Source organism: Chiloscyllium plagiosum, unplaced genomic scaffold (genome assembly GCF_037043375.1).
Source record: "Chiloscyllium plagiosum isolate Xiang-an unplaced genomic scaffold, Cpla_swu_hap1 HiC_scaffold_42, whole genome shotgun sequence".
Taxonomy (NCBI): domain Eukaryota; kingdom Metazoa; phylum Chordata; class Chondrichthyes; order Orectolobiformes; family Hemiscylliidae; genus Chiloscyllium; species Chiloscyllium plagiosum.
The window spans coordinates 55,842,387-55,861,262 of NW_028270180.1; the positions used below are offsets into that span (position 1 = coordinate 55,842,387).

Here is an 18,876-nt window from a genome sequence, read left to right on the forward strand (position 1 = left end):
GATAGAACTTCTGTCTCTGAGAGAAAAGGCGTGAGTTCAAATCCCCACTGCCCCAGAGATAACATTTCTGAATATGTTTATTAGAAAATGTCTACTTGTGTTCTGTATGTGAAACAAAATGATATCAGGTATTCGAATACCAGAATTGATCCCATGTGTTCCAGAAAACTGAGACAAAACTATGGAATTCAAACTGGGACGATGCAAACACCAGTTTTGGATTATGGGAATCAATGTTAATCATTTGTTAACAGAACCAAGCGTGTCTAACATGCTTCGAAGGTAATGTTTTGCATGGAAATGTTAAATCTTTGGACAGTAAGCAAGAAGTTGACTGTCCCTGTTAGCAACTGGGTTACATTACAGAGGACATGCACCATGAAAACTCTGCACAGGGAGCAAGAGGACAGACCATTCATCGTTCCCCTCCCCTCTGCTCCACAACAACTTATCTGTTGATTCTCTTTGGTGTGAAAGTGAAGATACATTCTGTCAACTCATGTGCTGGAGCAAGATCCCTGGCAGTTCCCCAGAAACAAAGGTTACATTCAAACTGTTCTGCACTCTTTACGATTGGTATGTTCCAATCAAATTTAATTTTAAAGTGTCTTAAATTTCCATTTCCAATTGGTGCAATTTGACACTTTAAAACTGACATGAATTTTGTAAGAATGTCCAATTGGGGGAATCAAAAACACCAAGTTCAAAACTCGTGCCCTACCTTGACATAAAATGGACATTGTCAGATTTTGTCACAGAGGGATTTAGGATGGATAACGTTCTTGGCGGAATCCTGCAATGCGTGAGCTTTACTCTATCTCTGACACAGGGTGTATCTGAGCAGAGAACATTAACTGCACAAGACACTCGTTCTAGACCTGTTAATAATCCACTTTAACTACACAGATGCAATGTAAGTCAGAGTGAGAAACAACTAATTCAGTATTTAACTCACAACTGGAGGAAAAAAAAACACTTCATTACTTCTGTTGAATTATTAAATGCAACTTTGAGATTTTTATTGACATGAATTAACAGTGTCCATCAGTGCAAGTGAAATGTTTACAAAACTCGGTTTACCGCTGGATTTATCGACTGTTCTGTTGATGATCTTCAATGGAATCGCTTCATGTCCCACCACACAGGAGTAAGAAGCACCGCTGGCCCACTCCTCCGCTGTAATGGATAACAGGCTGTAGATGAAGAAGGAGGTGTTGTCACTCTCCGCCATCACCTCGGTGTTCTTGTAGTTACTGGGATTCACCGGCTTGTCATTGTTTGTCCACTTGACGAAGATCTCTCGGGGGGAGAAACCTCTCACTAAATAGGTGAGGGAGAGAAACCTCTGAGCGGAGATTTCTTCTGTTGGTGGCAGGAGGACCGACACTGATGGCTCCAGCGGATTAATCACTGCAGAATATTAGAGACAAATATAAATCAACCAAAAAAATCCTGAACCAATATCACAATTTCACTAAATATTAAAATACGCCATGTTTAATTTGGGATTTATTCACTTTTTTTTGTAAAGGAGCAGTATGGTACACATACTGTTCAGTAAAAAAAGGAAAGTTTAATGTGAAAGTTGCCTCCATGTTTCCAGCCCACAACGAGGGCATTCTGGCCATTTGTCATTGCTGATGGTGACGTCACAACCCAGGCTTCTTCCCACCTTATCTGGCTTAATCAGAATACAATATCCTTTGGTCCAACTTTTCCTTAATCAGCTACTTAGCTATCCTGCCTTCAGATGCATCATTAATGCCCCCAATGGTGTTGGTTCATTTCCAATCAAAGCCTGTCATTGATGTAACTGGATCTGGATTACACATGGGATCCTTTGTGCTTTAATCTCACCGCTCACCTTTCTCCTTGTGGATGGAGTCTCTCAGCGGAGTCGGTAGATTCTGATGGTACACCACACATTCAAAAGTAACGCCACTCAGCCAGGCTTCAGTAGAAACGTCTAATTTGCTGATCGCACTGTCGGGATTCTGTCCAGGCTGCTCAGCAATCTCTGATTTCAGAGGCTTCTTTTCTTGTCTCCAGGTCACCTTGACTCCAGAAGGAAGATTGGACACAACGCAGGTTAATGTCACCGTCGCCTCCAGTAAGATTTGTTCTACTGGTGGTGGGAGGATTTTAACGGTGTTAGGGTGGCACTCGGTATCTTCTATGAAACAAAAATCAAAGTCAATGAAAAATGCCCCTTTCTGATACAAACAGCCAATCTTCAGATTACTCCTTCACAGGGTGAAGACACCACCTTCAAAATGGCAACTCCAACTATTGCTGAAACGATGCTTACTATTGTTGATGTATTTTGATCTGTGAAACATTTGTGATTACCTATAACATGCCATGTGTAATTATTCCTAAAGAACACTGGCTTTGTAACAAGTGAAACCTGTGAAAAAAGTAAAATCATCGAAGATACCATCATGTAACCCATGGAATCATCTTTCTTTCGGAGTTTGTCTCTCACTTAAGACCATCCATTGATACTTGTGACAAGAGTAATCTGAATATAATGAGTTCATTTCCATGTTCATAACCCTTAGGTACAAGTCCTGCTGGTCACACTGACTGCCAAATCACATCCCAAATTTTGGACAGATTATAATAAATAATAATTATTCTCTTTGCAGAGTTCTAAAGTGTTACAGGAGCAGTGAACAGCCATGGAAATTCTGTTCATTATATTTAACATGATTAAAAATACTTTGCGTTATTGGTGTGATGTCATTCTCTAATTTATGTCATTGTTCCTCGTGGGCTGTGTTTGGAATAGATCTGAAAACAAGACACTGAGTACAGCATTGGATATCGAGAAGGACACCCATCTCCTTAAGTCTTTCCCTCCATTAAGTTAGTTCATAACTGGTCTGTACTTTCACTTTATTTACCAAGCTGCATTTTTTAATTTCTTCATGGAGCAGGGGAGAAAAAAAACAAACAAAAGCGTCTTAAATTAATCTACAAACGCGATGGAAATGTCACTAATTTTATAGACATCCACTACTCACTGTGTAAACATCGCCACCCCGAACAGGCTAAATCAGCCTGTCTCGAGTTCCTAGTTCATTCATCCCTATTGTAGCATTCCCACCAGAATTTACTCTCCTGCCTCATCCACTAATTACAGAGAGCATCTTAAAGAAGCTCAGTGAGATCACATTTATCCCAGTTCATCAAATGTGATAGCCACTTGGTCTGTGGTCTGATCCCATAAATGAAGTTAAAGAGCTCAGTACCAGATAAAAATCGATGTCATACAATGTCCAACCAACAGGTCATTCCTGAGCAGGGAATGAAGCATTGAACGCATTTTGATTTATTTTCAAGTAAGGGTCACTGCATATGTTAACCACGTCAATTTGATAGAGCATCAGAATAAGGCTGTTCAGCCAATCCAGAGTTTAGATCAGAATGATGCTGGAAAAGCACAGCAGGTCAGGCAGAATCCGACGAGCAGGGAAATCGACATTTCAGGCTAAAGCCATTCTCCTGCCTTCTCCCCGTACTAAACAAGAGCCGATCTATCTCTGGCTTGAGTACACACAATGGCCTGGCCCCCACAGCCCCCTGCAGCAACATGTTCCACAGACTCATCACCCTCTGGCTGAAGAAACCCTCCCCATCTCAGTTCTAAACGGTGCCCTTTTGACCCTGAGACTGTGCCCTTGGGTCCTAGTCTCGCCTACCAGTCAAAGCATCTATTCCACATTCACTCGACCTCAGTCTCTCAGTACTTTCTATGTTTCAATCAGATATCTCTCCAATATCCCCCTCCACCCCAACCTTATCCTTGAAGCAGCTACCAGGCAAGCATTCAGCACTCTGAATGCCTCTCCCAGCATGGTCAGGCAACAAACTATTTAACAAAGCTCACTGTCTATATATCTATCTTCAACAGAGAGGAAACATGTTTTTCTGACTTGCCAAAATGTTGAATTATGAGCAATGCTAATGTATCACTCAAACTGAAATGAGATACGTGGCATGTTGGGAAACGAGAAGCTGTACTGTGCTGTTTACTATGCCTGATAAATTAGTGTGTTTGATTCACATCCGAGTTCAGAGTGATTTGTAGCTCTCTCAGTCTGTGTCTCTTATCCTGGAGTGCGGTAATGTTTTTACTTTGAGTGTTCTCTCCATGGGTGACCTGGCAGGTATAGACCGCGCTGTTGAACCATTCACCATAAGGGACCATCAGCCGACTCGTCACCGAGAAGTTCCCATTCGCCTCACACACGGGAGACGTGAAGAAGCCAGAATCCAAGCGTCGGCCATTTTTCAACCAACTCACGGAGATTGACTTCGGACGGAATTCGATAATTGAACAGACGACGGTTGCAAACTTGCTGCTTGCGATGTCTTCATTGGAGCTCACAGTTAGGAGAAGAGTTGGTTACAGAATATCTGGACCTTTAGGAAACACATCGCATACATTATCCGACGAATTTCATAACAAATACAATCAGTTCTCATATATCAAGGTTTCTTGTGGTTAATGGATACAAGAATCATAATTGTGCAGATTGCTGGAGAAGCTGGGATCCACACAGAAAGATCAGCAGGACAATGTGAAAGGCTAAACTTAGAGGACACAGCAAGGGAGTCAAGGAGGCAGAGAAACTATAGGCCGGTAACATCAGAAGGGAGATAGCAACGTTGGATGGTATTCGTTTTAATGACGGAGTCTGATGAACAAGGCAGACGAATTTCTGGCATAAATGAAGAAATGATGTCGTTGCTATCACGGAGACATATTGAGAGCCGGGCAGGAGTGGCTATTCAATATTCCAGGATTTAGTGCCTTCAGGCAAGACAGGGAAAGATAGAAAATGATGGGGGCGGGGGTATGCGGTACAGAATGTTGTTTCTGTTCCAATTCTGACAAGAGTATTTTAGGCTGTAAAGAGAAATGAAATCATGGATACCTCCTTGAACAAAGGCAAATGGACAGTACTTCAAAACCAAAATACAGCAAACATAACTACTGGGAGAGCACGATAGACCTTACTATTGGTCCAAAACACCAAGTGCAAATACATGGGCAAATTTCAGAGAAATGTAAATTAAATAGGGGAATGAAAAAAGAGGTTTTTCACTTCCTCAGCATAGGCTTGGATATTCATTTTATCAAAAATTTAGAGGGAGCACAATTCTGAAAATGCCTCCAGGAGAATATTTGAACAAAGTATGTGTTTAATACAGAGAATTTTAATCCAGACATTGCAAGTGAGGGGTGAACCTGAACTTAACTTTAGGGAATGAAGTCGACCCAGTGGGTAAAACACCAATGGTGGAGCACTTTGCAGACAGTGATCGTAAATCAGTTGGATTTCAGATTGTACTGCAAAGGAATAGAAATTGGCCCAAAGTTCTGAAAAGGGGAAGGACAGTTTTAGTAAGATCAGGTAATGACTTGACCAGAGTGGACTGCAAGCTGACACTTATTGGTAAATCTGAGTCAGAGCAGTGTGACACATTTAAGAAAGAGATAGGAAAATCACAGGGAGGACATTTCCCAGGAAGCCACTGCGTGGGACCAAGAATGCAGCGGGCTCTGGACACCAAAGGGCATGGAGGGGGAGATAAAGAGAAACAAGGGAGGCTTCCGGTCTATACTGAAATCTCAAAACAATAGAAACTAATATGGAGTACAGAACGTGCAAGGGGGAGTTTGAAAGACAAAGGAATTAGAAGAGCAAAAGGGGACCATGAGAAAATAATAGCAGTCAAAATAAAGGAAACTATTTTTAAAAGTTACAGGCTCATTCATAATAAAAGAATTATTCGGGAAACAGTATTGCCCATTAAGTGTTATTATTGGAGTGGGGCCGGAGGATTAGTTTGTGGTCAAAACGAATGTGTTGTGTCAGTGTTCACTAGTAAGAGGGACAATGTGGGGACAGAAATCATGGAGGGGTGTTGTGATGTACTTTCAGAAATTAGGACACATGACGTGATGTTCTGTGTTGTCTTGCTGAATGAAAAGTGGTTATATTTCCAGGGCAGATGAAAAGTATACTAAACGGTTGAGCGATGCAAAGGATGAAATAGTTGGGTTGCTGACAATAATTTAGAATTCCTGTCTGGCCACAGCAGTTGTGCCGAGTGAGTGTAGATCAGCCAACGTTGTACTGTTATGCAGGACGAAGGAAGGGATAAATAATGAAAACACAGATCTGTCAAGCTAGTCTCAGTGGTAAGGAAACTATTGAGAAGTGAATTTAGTCTTCATTTGGAAGATAAATCAACAATTTTCAGCACGGTTTTATTGAGAGAAAGTCATGTGTAACAATTTGATAGTAGTTTTCATAGAGATAACTCGATGTCCAGATGATAGCAATAATCAGAGCCAATGGGATCCGAGTTAATTTGACAGATTGGATCTAGAACTGGCTGAGTGATGGGAGCAGGCGATAATAGTCATCGGGTGTCTGCGTGACTGGAAATCTATGTCTCCTGGTGTTCTGTAGGGATTGGTGTTGATTTCCGTGCTATTTCTCTTACATACCAATGATTGAGACTCAAATTTAGGAGGATGAACCAGTGAATTCACAGATGAAATGAAAACCGTCATGTTGGTAAGTCATGAGCATAATGGCTTTAGATTGCAGGAGGATATAAAAGGGTTGGTTGTATGTGAAGAGAAAAGTTGCAAATGGAAATTATTCTGAATAAATGTAAGGTGATGTAATTCGGCAGAAGAATCTGTGAGGTATGACGTTTTGAATGGTGGAACCCTGGAAAGGCCTGAGGATCTTTGGTGCATGTACCCACCGATCCCCTATAGTACTGTGTCGTCTGGATAAAGAGGCTAAGAAAATGGGAGGATATTTGCTTTTATTAGCCTAGACATTGACAATGAAGAGTGGTGAGATGATATTGGAACTTAATAAAACACTGGTTAGGCCATACTGAAGCGTTGTGTGCATGTTATCGAAGGAATGTGATTACACTGAAGGCAGTATTGATGAGATTTGCCAGGGTCTTGCCTGGGTTGGAGGGTTTTAGTTATGAAACTAGTTTAGATAGACAGGGGTTTTCCTTGGAGCAGAGGAGAACTAGGGAGAAGATTATCATGATATCTAGAATTATTTTAGGCATAGACTGGGTAAACTGGATGAAACCTTTCCCCTTGATGGAGAGATCAATGCCTCAGGGGCACAAGGTGAAGGTAAGGCCAGGAGGTTCCAAGTGGATCTCAGGGGAAAACAAAATCAAACAGAGGGTGGTGTTAGCCTGGAGCTCAGCACCTATAAGTCATGTAGAGACTGAGCCCCTCATTATAAGTATGAAGTATCCTTGCAAGTGCAAGTCACACAAGGCAATGGATCGTGTGCTGGCACATGAGACTGGAATAGTTAGGTGGCTGTTATTGATAGGCGTGAATTGGGTGGGTCAAAGGGCCTTTTTCCTGTGCTGTATAAGGTGAGTCTGTGAAAACGGTTATACATAATGCCTTCTTCATGTTAATCACAGATGATCTGTTTATCTCAGTTCCCACAACACGTACCTGGACATGGCATTAATTTGCTCTTGTGTGTCCCGCTGTGTTGAACCTCACAGTAGATTTTGCTGGGGCAATCTACCGCTGACCCGGGCAGGGTTAACTGGCTGCTCAGGGTGTAGGTTCCCTTCTTGTTTCTCACTGATGGGTAAGTCTTCAATCCAGTCGTGATTAGCTCCCCACCTTTCTTCCAGGTTACCTTGGTGACGTCAGGGGAATAGTCCATCGCCAAACAACCAAAGATCACAGAACCGGTGTTGTGCTCCTGACAGGAGGAGACCAGGCCATAAAGCGTGGGGAGCGATGGTGTCTCTACAACAGAATTACCAATTGAGCATGTTAGTTTCTGTTAATTTGACCTTATCAGTTACTCAAATGTATCCTCAGCTGTAAACGTTTGCCAGTATGCTCCCGCTGAAGTCGATAGCATAACTGGGGTTTATGTTTGTTTCCTACCAGTTGCTGATCATGATCATTGGTTCCCTCTTTAGAAACATGCCCTGGACCTTGACCATTACCATATAATTTAGGAAGAAGAACATCCTGATCCCACCCCAGTAACTGTTTGAAGATCTCACCAACTGACACTTTCACTGGATTGCTGTGAAGAGCAGAGACGTTTCACAAAATACAAACCAAGGAAATGCAGATTCATCGAAATTCTACAGTGTGTGCAAACAGGCCATTTGGCCCAACAAGTCCACACCCACCCTCTGAAAAGTAACGCATCCAGACCCATTCCCCTACCCTATTATGCTACAGTTAACCCTGACTAATGCATCTAAACTCCCAATCACTGAACACAACATTTGCAATTCCCCCAGCTTGCACATCTTTGGAGTGTGGGAGGAAACGCACACAGACATGGGGAGAAAGTGCCAACTCCACGCAGACAGTCACCCGAGGCTGGAATGGAACCCGAGTCCCTAGCACTGTGAGGCAGCAGCACTAACCACGGAACCAGCGTGCTGGCCCACTCGGTGCTGTGCTGCTGGAAATACCCAACAGCTGGCAGTACCCCTGGAGAGAAGTCAGAGTGAATCATAGAACATAGAACATTACAGCGCAGTACACGCCCTTCGGCCCTCGATGTTGCGCTGCCCTGTCATACTAAACTGAAGCCCATCCCACCTACACTATCCCATGTACATTCATATGTTAGGCCAATGACGACTTAAATGTACTTAAACTTGGCGAATCTACTACTGTTGCAGGCAAAGCATTCCATACCCTTATTACTCAATGAGTAAAGAAACTACCTCTGACATCTGTCTTATACCTATCTCCCCTCACTTTAAAGTTGTGCCCCCCCGTGTTTGCCATCCCCATACTTGGAAATCAGGCCCAGTGAGCCTTCCTCACTTATCAATGTAAGGTAGAATGTTCTCTCTGGGAGGAAGGTCACTGCAGCAGCAGCACAGGCAGGAGCTGAGCACTGGGACGGGGAGGATGGCTGTCACGGCTGAACTCATGCCAATTGGCTGGAAGTTGAAACATCTCACTTACAATTATCTGAATTCTGGAGGCCTCTGAAAAATGGAGGACTATTAAGTTTCAGAGACTTTGTAGTGTTAGCTGAGTATTTACGTAAATATGATTTGAGAAATGAACAAGTAATCTTTATTTTTAAAAGCTATCAAACTGACACACAGTTCACCAGCAAACCTCATCTTTCAGACTAACCACTGCACTTACTCTGTCGAGACCTACATTCCCACTCACATTGACCAACCCTACCCTGCTATACACCCATTCATGCCCGGAACACACAACCCCTATCACACGAAACACATCCAAGGCAATCCATATTGGTAGTGTAGCTGAGCAGAGAGATCTCGGTGTCCATGTACATAGATCCCTAAAAGTTGCCAGCCAGTTTGACAGAGTTGTTAAGAAGGTATACTTTGTGTTGACTTTCATCGATAGAGGAACTGAGTTTCAGAACCACGAGGTTAGGCTGCGGCTGTACAAAACTCTGGTGGGGCCGCACTTGGAAGTATTGTGTACTGTTCTGGTCAGCACATTATAGAAAGAATGTGGAAGCTTTGGAAGAGTTGAGAGGAGGTTTACCAGGATGTTGATTGGTTTGGCGGGAAGGTTTAATGACGAAAGGATGAGGGTCTTGAGGCTGTTTTATTTGAGAGAAGAAGGTTGAGAGGTGACTTAATTGAGACATAAAAGATAAACAGAGGGTGGACAGTGAAAATCTTTTCCCTTGAATAGTGATGGCTAGCAGGAGAGGACATAGATGACAGATGTCAGAGGTTGTTTCTTTACTCAGAGAGTAGTAGGGCCATGGAACACACTGCCTGCAACAATAGTACACTCGCCAACTTTAAGGGCATTGAAAAGGTCATTGGATAAACATATGGATGTAAATGGAATCGCGTAGGATAGATAGGCTTCAGATTGGTTCCACAGGTCAGCGCAACATCGAGGGCTGAAGGGCCTGTACTGCACCGTAATGTTCTATATTCTATATTCCAGATGGACATATGATCTCAATTCCTTTCACTCATTTACACTCCTGCCGCCCTGCACCTGGCCCATGGTGAATCTGGCCCTGACTGGACCTGGCACCATCATTTTCACAACCTCGGACAAAAGCCCACTACCCAAGACATGACCTTGATCACTGACATCTCACCTTACCCAAGTCAACCTGTGCACATTGCATCCCAGCTCCTTTCGCATCTGTCCTTTACCACCCACCATTTTGCCAGACTCCGAGCTTTGCATTTTGACAACACGTCCCCCTGTCACTTCATTACAGTGACCTTCCACCCCCGAAACATCCTGGTACTCTGCCCACCTCTACACTAACCAGCCTGGCACTCTGCCCATCTCTGCACTAACCAGCCTAGCACACTGCCCACCTCTACACTAACCAGCCTGGCACACTGCCCACCTCTACACTAACCAGCCTGGCACTCTGCCCACCTCTACATAACCAGCCTGGCACTCTGCCCACCTCTACACTAACCAGCCTAGCACACTGCCCACCTCTGCACTAACCAGCCTGGCACACTGCCCACCTCTCCATAAACCAGCCTGGCACACTGCCCACCTTTGCACTAACCAGCCTGGCATCCTGCCCACCTCTCCATAAACCAGCCTGGCAAAGACAGACCTCCTGCATTTCAGCTCAAACTACCCCTCACCTACCAAGCACAATTCGACCAAATTATCCTGTGACCATTACCATTTACCTTGATGCCACCTTGCCAGACAGAGTGCATGCAAACTTACCCAGCAGTCAGCCAACACCTCACAGCCTACCAGCCCAAACTCTCCCACATGCCTAATCTAGCCCCTCACTTGCTCACCACCTTCCAACTTTAAGCCTACTCCACCATAAAGTCAGTGAGTCATAAAGTCGTACAGCACAGAAACAGTTCCTTTGGTCCATCTCATCCATGCTGACCAGAGTTCCCAAATTAAACTAATTCCACTTGCCTGCCTTTGGCCCATATCCATCCAGACCTATCCAGTTCTTGGAGCTGTTCAAATGTCTTCTAAATGTTGGACCTACCTCTGCATTTACCACTTCCTCTGGCAGTTCATTCCAATGTTTTGGACAGTTACATCATGAAGCTCCAACTCCTGCACTCAGTGCTCTGACCAATGAAGGTACATGTGCCAAACGCCTTCAACACACTAGCTACTTGAGACAACGCTTTCAAGAATCTATGAGTCTGAACCCTCAGGGTCCTCAGTTTTCAATATCACTACCCAGTGCCTTACCATTAACTCTGTAAGACTCTATGAGTCTGGACCCTCAGGGCCCTGTGTTCAACATCACTATCCAGTGCCCTACCATTAACTCTGTAAGTTGTGACCTGATTTGACTTCTCAAAAAGCAACACGTCGTATTCATTTAAATTACACTCCATCTGCCACTCCTCAGCCAATTGGCCCAGCTGATCAAGATCTCATTCTACATTTAGATAACTTTCACTGCCAATTATACCACCAATTTTGGCGTTACGTGCAAACTTACAAACCATGTCCCATTCAATGTTTTCATGGCTTTCAACCAATATTGTACCCTGTTTGCCTTTCTCCCACATATCCGGAGCATTTTTTTAAGGATTGAAGGAATCTATCTCCTTATTGAAAGCATTTAATGTTTTGTCCTTAATCAATTTCTGTGGTGGAGAATTCCAAAGGTTCACCATTCTTTTGCTGAACAGTAAACAATCAGGTTCAATGTTATCGGTGTGTTGGGAAGACTGGTGAGCAGCAAGATTAATGATGATCCCATGAATGGAATAGCATTCTAGAGGGGCCGAGGGGCCTTCTTCAGCTTCCAGTTTGCATGCTGACATGTCCCTTCGGCAGCATGTTCCAAAGCTGTGATCCTTGAGGATAAGGGCGCACATGCGTGTAAATGCTTCACCTGAAAGCTCTCCTCCAAATTAGACTTTAACTTGACTCTCAACTATTTCCCTGCCCGTTTCCTCTTCCTCAATCACAGCCATGGGACTCACTTCCTAACAGCGCTGTGAATGTGCTAATACCACACAAACTTCAGCAATTCAGATAGACTGATGATAACTGGTTTCTCAAGGCGATATAAAAAGTCTGACACTTCCACACCTGTCTAGAGATTCAAACAACCACTGGAAGAATAGAAAATTATTTGAGGCACTTGTGTGTCTGCACAAGATGACGTGGTTTCCTTTTGTGTGATTTGACTGTGTTTTCACTGAATGAACAGAGCTATTTCTTAATCATACAATAGGAAGGAAGCTTCCCGCTTTTTTAGCATGGCAATACACATTACATTTCTTTATTCCAGGGAAGTATAGTGTTAAATTAAAGAAATATGATGATTGGGATGTTTCAATTGGAAATTGTCAGAGATTTAAAGTTTACTTTCATGAGCAATTAATTCCAGCCTCATTGTGTCACAGTACTCACAGGAATGTCTTTCAGAAATGGTGTCTCCCTTTGTTTCGGGCAGTTGAATCAGTAAATCTGGGATAGTTTTTGCTTGTTAATCAAAGGTGTTAAAGAGTTTTAGCCAAAGGGAGACCTGTGGATTTAGCTCACAGATGCTCCATGATCTACGTAAGTGGTGGAACAGCTCGAGGGGCTGAGTGCCCTCCTCTTGCTCCTACCTTCCTATCATTGTGTCATTCATTAAGCTAGCACTGGCGGTGAACACTTTTTATGAAAATATTTCAACAAATTAATTGTTTCACACATGCTTTAGAAAAACCTTCTGTTGATTATTTGGAACGGGATCATTGACATTCTCTATCTGAGTGATCAAAATAACTTCCACCCAATTACAGCAGCCACTGCGCTCTGGAGTGTGTTGTTACTTCATAATAGTTTCTTGTGAAACTACAGCTCGAGATCAGGGCGCTCCAATTCAATGATTCTCTGATATGTAATATCTCTGAACATTCGCAATTTGTTCAAATGCATCTTTTCTCTGAAGAACGTGCTTCATCGAACACAACATTTTTAAATGAAACAACAAACTTTAAATGCTAGAAAACCAAAATAAAGACAGAAATTTCTGAAGAAACTCAGCAGGTCTGGCAGCTCCAGTGGAGAGAAGGCAAGGTTAACCTTTCGCATCCAGAGACCCCCGCCCCCCCCCCCCCCCCCCCCACCGCCTTCACCAAATTATTTTCACACCTGTTGAGATAAACAGTGATTACATTGGCTTGACTCCTGTTGGAAAAAGAATTCTTAGCAGAGGTAGTGGATGGTCTGAGATAGCAATTGAAGACCAACTGAAAAGCTATCACCATCTGCTGCAAGTGGTAGATTCAGCGGAACTCCCACCGTACTGAACAATCAAATTCAGCTCCAGCACTGGTTTAATATAAAGTAAAACAGCCTAAGCATAATCTCATCAAATATGCTTCGAAAATGATTCATTCTGGATTAGTTATAAATGATATTGTCATAACAGCAAGTCAAAAGCTGGGATTTCTTTGAGCACTTTCTCTATTAACCCCATCTAGCGATGCCCAAAAGCTTGTGAACAAATATTGATCTGGAAAAAGCTGCTAACCACCAAATTTCTGTTTAATATCTAAGAGACACAAGTCAGGACAGCGATTGAATAGATTTCATTGGCCTCTGTGAGTGGAATTCCAACAAACACCCAGACATGTCAATCTGCTTTCTTGCACTGAAGTAACCTGATAAGAGATTGTGTTACATACCTCTCTAACAGGTTGTAAGTGAACACAGGCAACCTGGCACAGAATCAGGGACTCTACCACAACATCACAACAGACCTGAACACAATGAGCTTGACACTATCACGGAGAACACAGCCCACATGTTTTGACAATACATAAACCATGTTAGTTATTATCACCTTCCAACAACCAGGGATTGTTCCAGAATTTTTGTACAATGAAAGTAACATTTCAACATTTATCGAAGAATGCTTTGACAGCAGCTCCAAATTGTTCAAACTCTATGGGAACTACAGCGGAATAAATCTAGGAATTGCATTGCCATCAATTCACTGTCACTGGATTCCAACCTAGAACTCCCTTCCTCTTTCCCCTGTGAATGTTGCTGCACCAGACGGTCGACTTAGTTTGGAAAAGATTAAAATGTTTTGAAGTGTAATATGACCGTTGCCAGTGACATTAAAAGCTGATAATAGGTTTTCAAATAATAAGATGCAAAAAAATTCTGATTCTACATTGTGTCACGGAACATGTCCTGCATAACTGAGGCACAAAGAAAATATGCAGCATATTTCCCTCTGCCTCGCTCAATCAAATATCTCTGGTTGCCAACAACCAATTTCAAAACTCTTGCTATCTGCCTTTTGTTCCTGAAATGTTCGTTCTGATTGGAACAACTTAGTCAGGGCTCTCAATTCTGGGGCACCTAATCGAATATTGTATTTCTGGCAGATAAAAGTGGTTTTGAAGCGCGAGATGAAATTGAACTGTCTGAGATTCAGGTATCCGAACTGGACAATTTACAAATGGTCAGGACCATTGACAAGTTAGTCAGACATAGCACTGAAATAAACTGCACAACAGACTTAATCCTAGAGGATACATTGCTCAACTCCTCACGTCAAATATATTCGCTGTAATTGAACATTCATTAGAGAAACTAACCACAGGATTAATGTGAATAAGAATGTGTTCACAATGAACATAAATAACCACTGAGTTAATAAACTTAATAAGTCATTGTATTTAACAAAATTATTGAAGTGGGAAATATCGCCAATTAAAGCACAGATCCGGAGGAAATGGATTATTCTCTAAATTATTTTTACATATTCTTAAAACGTTCCTTGAACTGTGGAGATTTTCCATGCACTGCATAAAGTCAATACTGCATTCCAGTGTGGAAAGCATTTCTGTTGAAGGAATTAGGGCAAGGTCATTTTCTTGTTAACTGCTTTTAATGAACGAAAATGTTTAAAAAGGTATGAATTGAAAACATGCTTCTGTCTGGAGTTGCCCGCTTTAGCGGATGTCTAAGTAAATGTGGGCACTGCTGCCTCACAGATCCAGGTACCCAGGCTCGGTTCTAGCCTCGGGTGACTGCCTATGTGGAGTTTACACAATCTCCCCTGTGTCTATGTGGGTTTCCTCCCACAATCCAAAGATGTGCATGTCAGGTGAACTGGTCATGCTATATCGGCCATAGTGTTAGGTGCATTAGTCAGGGGTAAATATAGGGTAGGGGAATGGGTCTGGGTGGGTTACTCTTCAGAGGGTCGGTGTGGACTTGTTGGGCCAAATGGCCCGATACATACTGCAGGAAATCTAATCTAAATGATTGTCACACTTAACTAATGTGAGCAGATTCCTTCCGATCGCTACATTGCAATAAATCGGTCAAGTATATTAATTAAAATAAATATTACTCTCTTTTCAGTGTCTGAATAAACAATGTGCTCTGTTATCCTCTAGTTCATGTCTTCTGCAAATTTGTGAACTCTGCATCCGTCTGAACACATCGATGTAAAATGAATTCTCTGCGTTTGCATCAAGCACTCCCATGGTTTTAAAAGTAGGGCTCCTACAGTATAGAAACAGGCCGTTTGGCCCAACAATTCCACACTGACCCTCTGAACAGTAAGTAGCCCACTCAGACCCATTCCCCCTAATGTATATTTACCCCTGGCTAATGCACCCTAACCGACACATCCCTGAACACTGTGTGCAATTTAGCACAGCCAATCACCTGACCTGCACATCTTTTGGACTGTGGTAGGAAACCAGAGCGCCCGAAGGAAACCCACACAGACACAGGGAGGATGTGCAAACTCCACACAGGCAGTCACCCGAGGGTGGGATCGAATTTGGGACCCTGGCACTGTGAGGCAGCAGAGCCAACCACTGAGACACCATGCTGCCCTGCGAGGTCATGAGTGGATTATTTTAATTAATTCGAAATTTGGCCTTGGTCACATAATTTACTATAGCAGTTGTTTCGAAATAATGACTCCTCAGTTGATATTTTGTTGGAAAATGTAACTATTTATTTAAAATGCACAGATTGGGAACACCTAAAGCACTGTGCAGATTAAATAATTCAGTTAATGTTTTATTTTATCCTGTAAATCCAGTTTAATCAGGGACATTACAATTAATTAACTCAAGTTACGTGTGAAACTGATCAAAGCAGTGAAACTGACCTGTTCTTCATAGAATTGAGCAGAATTTCCAAATGGTCTTTGCCAATGATATTTTCCAGCCAGAAAAATATGTATGTAGTGTACAGCGGAATTGAAAGGTGTTTCTTGATCAATTATAAGACAGTCATGGCATTTTTGCTCAAGAGCAAGAACTATTAGAACATTAGACTTTTGGAATTCTATTTATATTTCTCTATGACTTGTAAACTGTTTAAAGACAAACCTTGTGATTGAACTAGATAGTGGGGTTCTGAATTTGGATTGTAAAGCATGGATTAGATTAATCCTTAATTATTACTTTTAAGTAAAAATGGCGCCCGAAGGTATCTGTTTTCCCTTCATTTCTAAAACCTTTGCGATTTGTCTTTCACTTAATGAAATCAAGTGAAAGACAAATGAAAGGCTTTATGACATTTCACCTCGCATGCTGATCGCAATGAATGGGGAACCTGGAGCGGTTCATTGTCACCAACCGTGTTAACATTGCAAAAACAATGAAGAAACCAAAAACAGTTTCCCAAATATAACATATTTAATGTTACCCAAGCACAGTCCCTCCTCAACAGGTCAATGATCACCAGATCACAACACGGTGTGTTTGCAGCAGATCGAGCTCTGCAAACATTTTCAACAGATCCAAGAACATGATGTAACCTCACAAAAAAAAACAAATTGAAGTCTAACAAACCTGCTCAGAATCCAGCAAACTAATGATTACATTGAAGAGAAATAACAAGTCATAACAGCAGCCTTGTTTGTGAGGGGACTTAACACTTAAAGCTGTAACGTTTCTGGCAACAGTTCAATTTATTTCCAACCTGTACACCCTTCCTGATCATGACAATCTTGTGCAGCGCACAGTAGAGCGGTTGAAGGCATATATTGATTAATCACTTCATGGTCAAAACAAAATTACTGAATGGACAAATATTACCACATTATAATTTTAAGTTAGTTTCAATTACATCATCTGACCAATTCTGCAGTTTCAGATTTTAGTCCCAAATTTTATTTTGAATGAGGCGACTCAAAACAAAATTCAGTTAGTTTACAATTAGAACTGAGTTTTTTTTAAAAAAGTCAATGCATTAAAAACTCGTTTTTTTCATTTCTCACACTTCCGGGTTTCTGCCTTAAGTTGTTTTTCAGACCGTTACAAATGGATGTAATGTTTTCAATCAAGCAGAGAAAAATGTGTCATATAAGTTTAACAAATGCAGAAGTGATTCATGAAAAACCAAAGAACTTCACAAATATTGGTAATGAAAAGTAATCCAGAGAGTCAATCTCCTCACCAGAGAGAAAACACCGATTACAGAAAGCATAAAAACGCTGATCAATTTCACAAACTGAATAAGATCCAATCAACTCAATTCAACAGAATCAAGGAAAATAAAATCAGAATCCAATCAACTCAAAACAACAGATTTGAATGAAACATAATCAGAATCCAAACAATTCAATTCAATAGAATCAAATAAAACAATTTCAAAAGCCAATCAACACAATTCAACAAAACCAAGTAAAAACAAAGTCAGAATCCAATCAACACAGTTCAAACCGAACCAACTAAAACAAAGCCAAAATCCAATCAACTCAATTCAACAGAATCAAGTAAAACAAACTCAGAATCTCATCAACAGAATGCAATATAGCACCGCAAGAAAATTTTATGACAGTTTCTAACCTGCTTGTCATCAACGAATTAACAAAATAAATGCGAAAATATAATCAGGGTAAGAACATATATTCAAGAAATTAATAATGATATTTTAGCATATTTTAATCATGTTTAGTAATGTCTCGAACATCTTTGATTTCTTAGCGTTTGTTGTTGATAATAAAACTCACAGTCAGGGTGTCACTGGCATTAAAAATTATTTATAGCTGACTAATTAAGAGACATTAGGTGTTTCAAGTAACCCAGCCACACAGAATGCCCATTTGATCAAAAAAAGAGATACACCGAGTAACTGACTCCATCATCCCCACTGTAACTATTTGCTGAGCCTTAACTGAAGTCTGTAATCAGTCTGAACAAAAATCAATCCGAACCAAACCAAACTCAGCACAGAATATGAGTTTCATTTAATTCAGAAATTAGTCACATGAATAGAAAGTTTTAAAAAAGTCACTAAGAAAGTTCAAGGGTCTTACCTGAAGTCACTGTCACCATGGTCCCTTGGCCCCAGTAATCAAGATAGTCACAGTGTTACATTCTCTGGACTGGGTCACACAATAACTAGCTCTGTATAAAACAAATCAAAAATCTGCCATCATTTTAAATTTTCAGAACCACAGGCAAAATAAAGTCACGATAAATCTTCATCACATAATTGTGCTAGTGAATTCTGAACATTCTTGATTAATGTTAATACTGTTTTATACTTCACAGAGTAACACATGAGCTGATTCTCAAAATCCCCAACTGGTGTATCAATAATTACCCAACACTTTTACAAATTAAATAGTGATACTGGCATTAAACCGCATAGAACTAATACTGCTCTGCAAGTTAAGACGGTTTGTAGAAGTAATCACTGACTAGTTTCAAACAATGTAGGCTGAATAGGTTTTTGTATTGGTCATAATTGCAGTGTCACCCCAGTTATATCACTGTGAGACACGTTGTGTCAAATACTATGACAGACTGTAAACTGTAAAATGCAGAGAATTTCTTCACTTCCTAGAAAGCAGTGATTCAGAC

General features: G+C 41.5%; 1 pseudogene and 1 gene segment (V, D, J or C); both read right to left on the bottom strand.

Moving 5' to 3' along the window:
• Window positions 1–994: 994 nt before the first annotated feature.
• LOC148137816 (Ig heavy chain C region pseudogene) lies at window positions 995–4,383 on the bottom strand (annotated as a pseudogene). The gene is made up of 3 exons (XR_015754150.1): window positions 4,310–4,383; window positions 1,865–2,244; window positions 995–1,410 (listed from the first exon to the last, which is right to left on the bottom strand). The product of XR_015754150.1 is annotated as an Ig heavy chain C region pseudogene (transcript).
• On the bottom strand, window positions 4,211–18,441 carry LOC122554657 (Ig heavy chain C region, secreted form-like). The segment is given in 3 exon segments: window positions 4,211–4,428; window positions 7,529–7,834; window positions 18,327–18,441. Coding segments are annotated over 3 exon segments (342 nt in total).
• Between the last annotated feature and the right edge of the window lie 435 nt (window positions 18,442–18,876).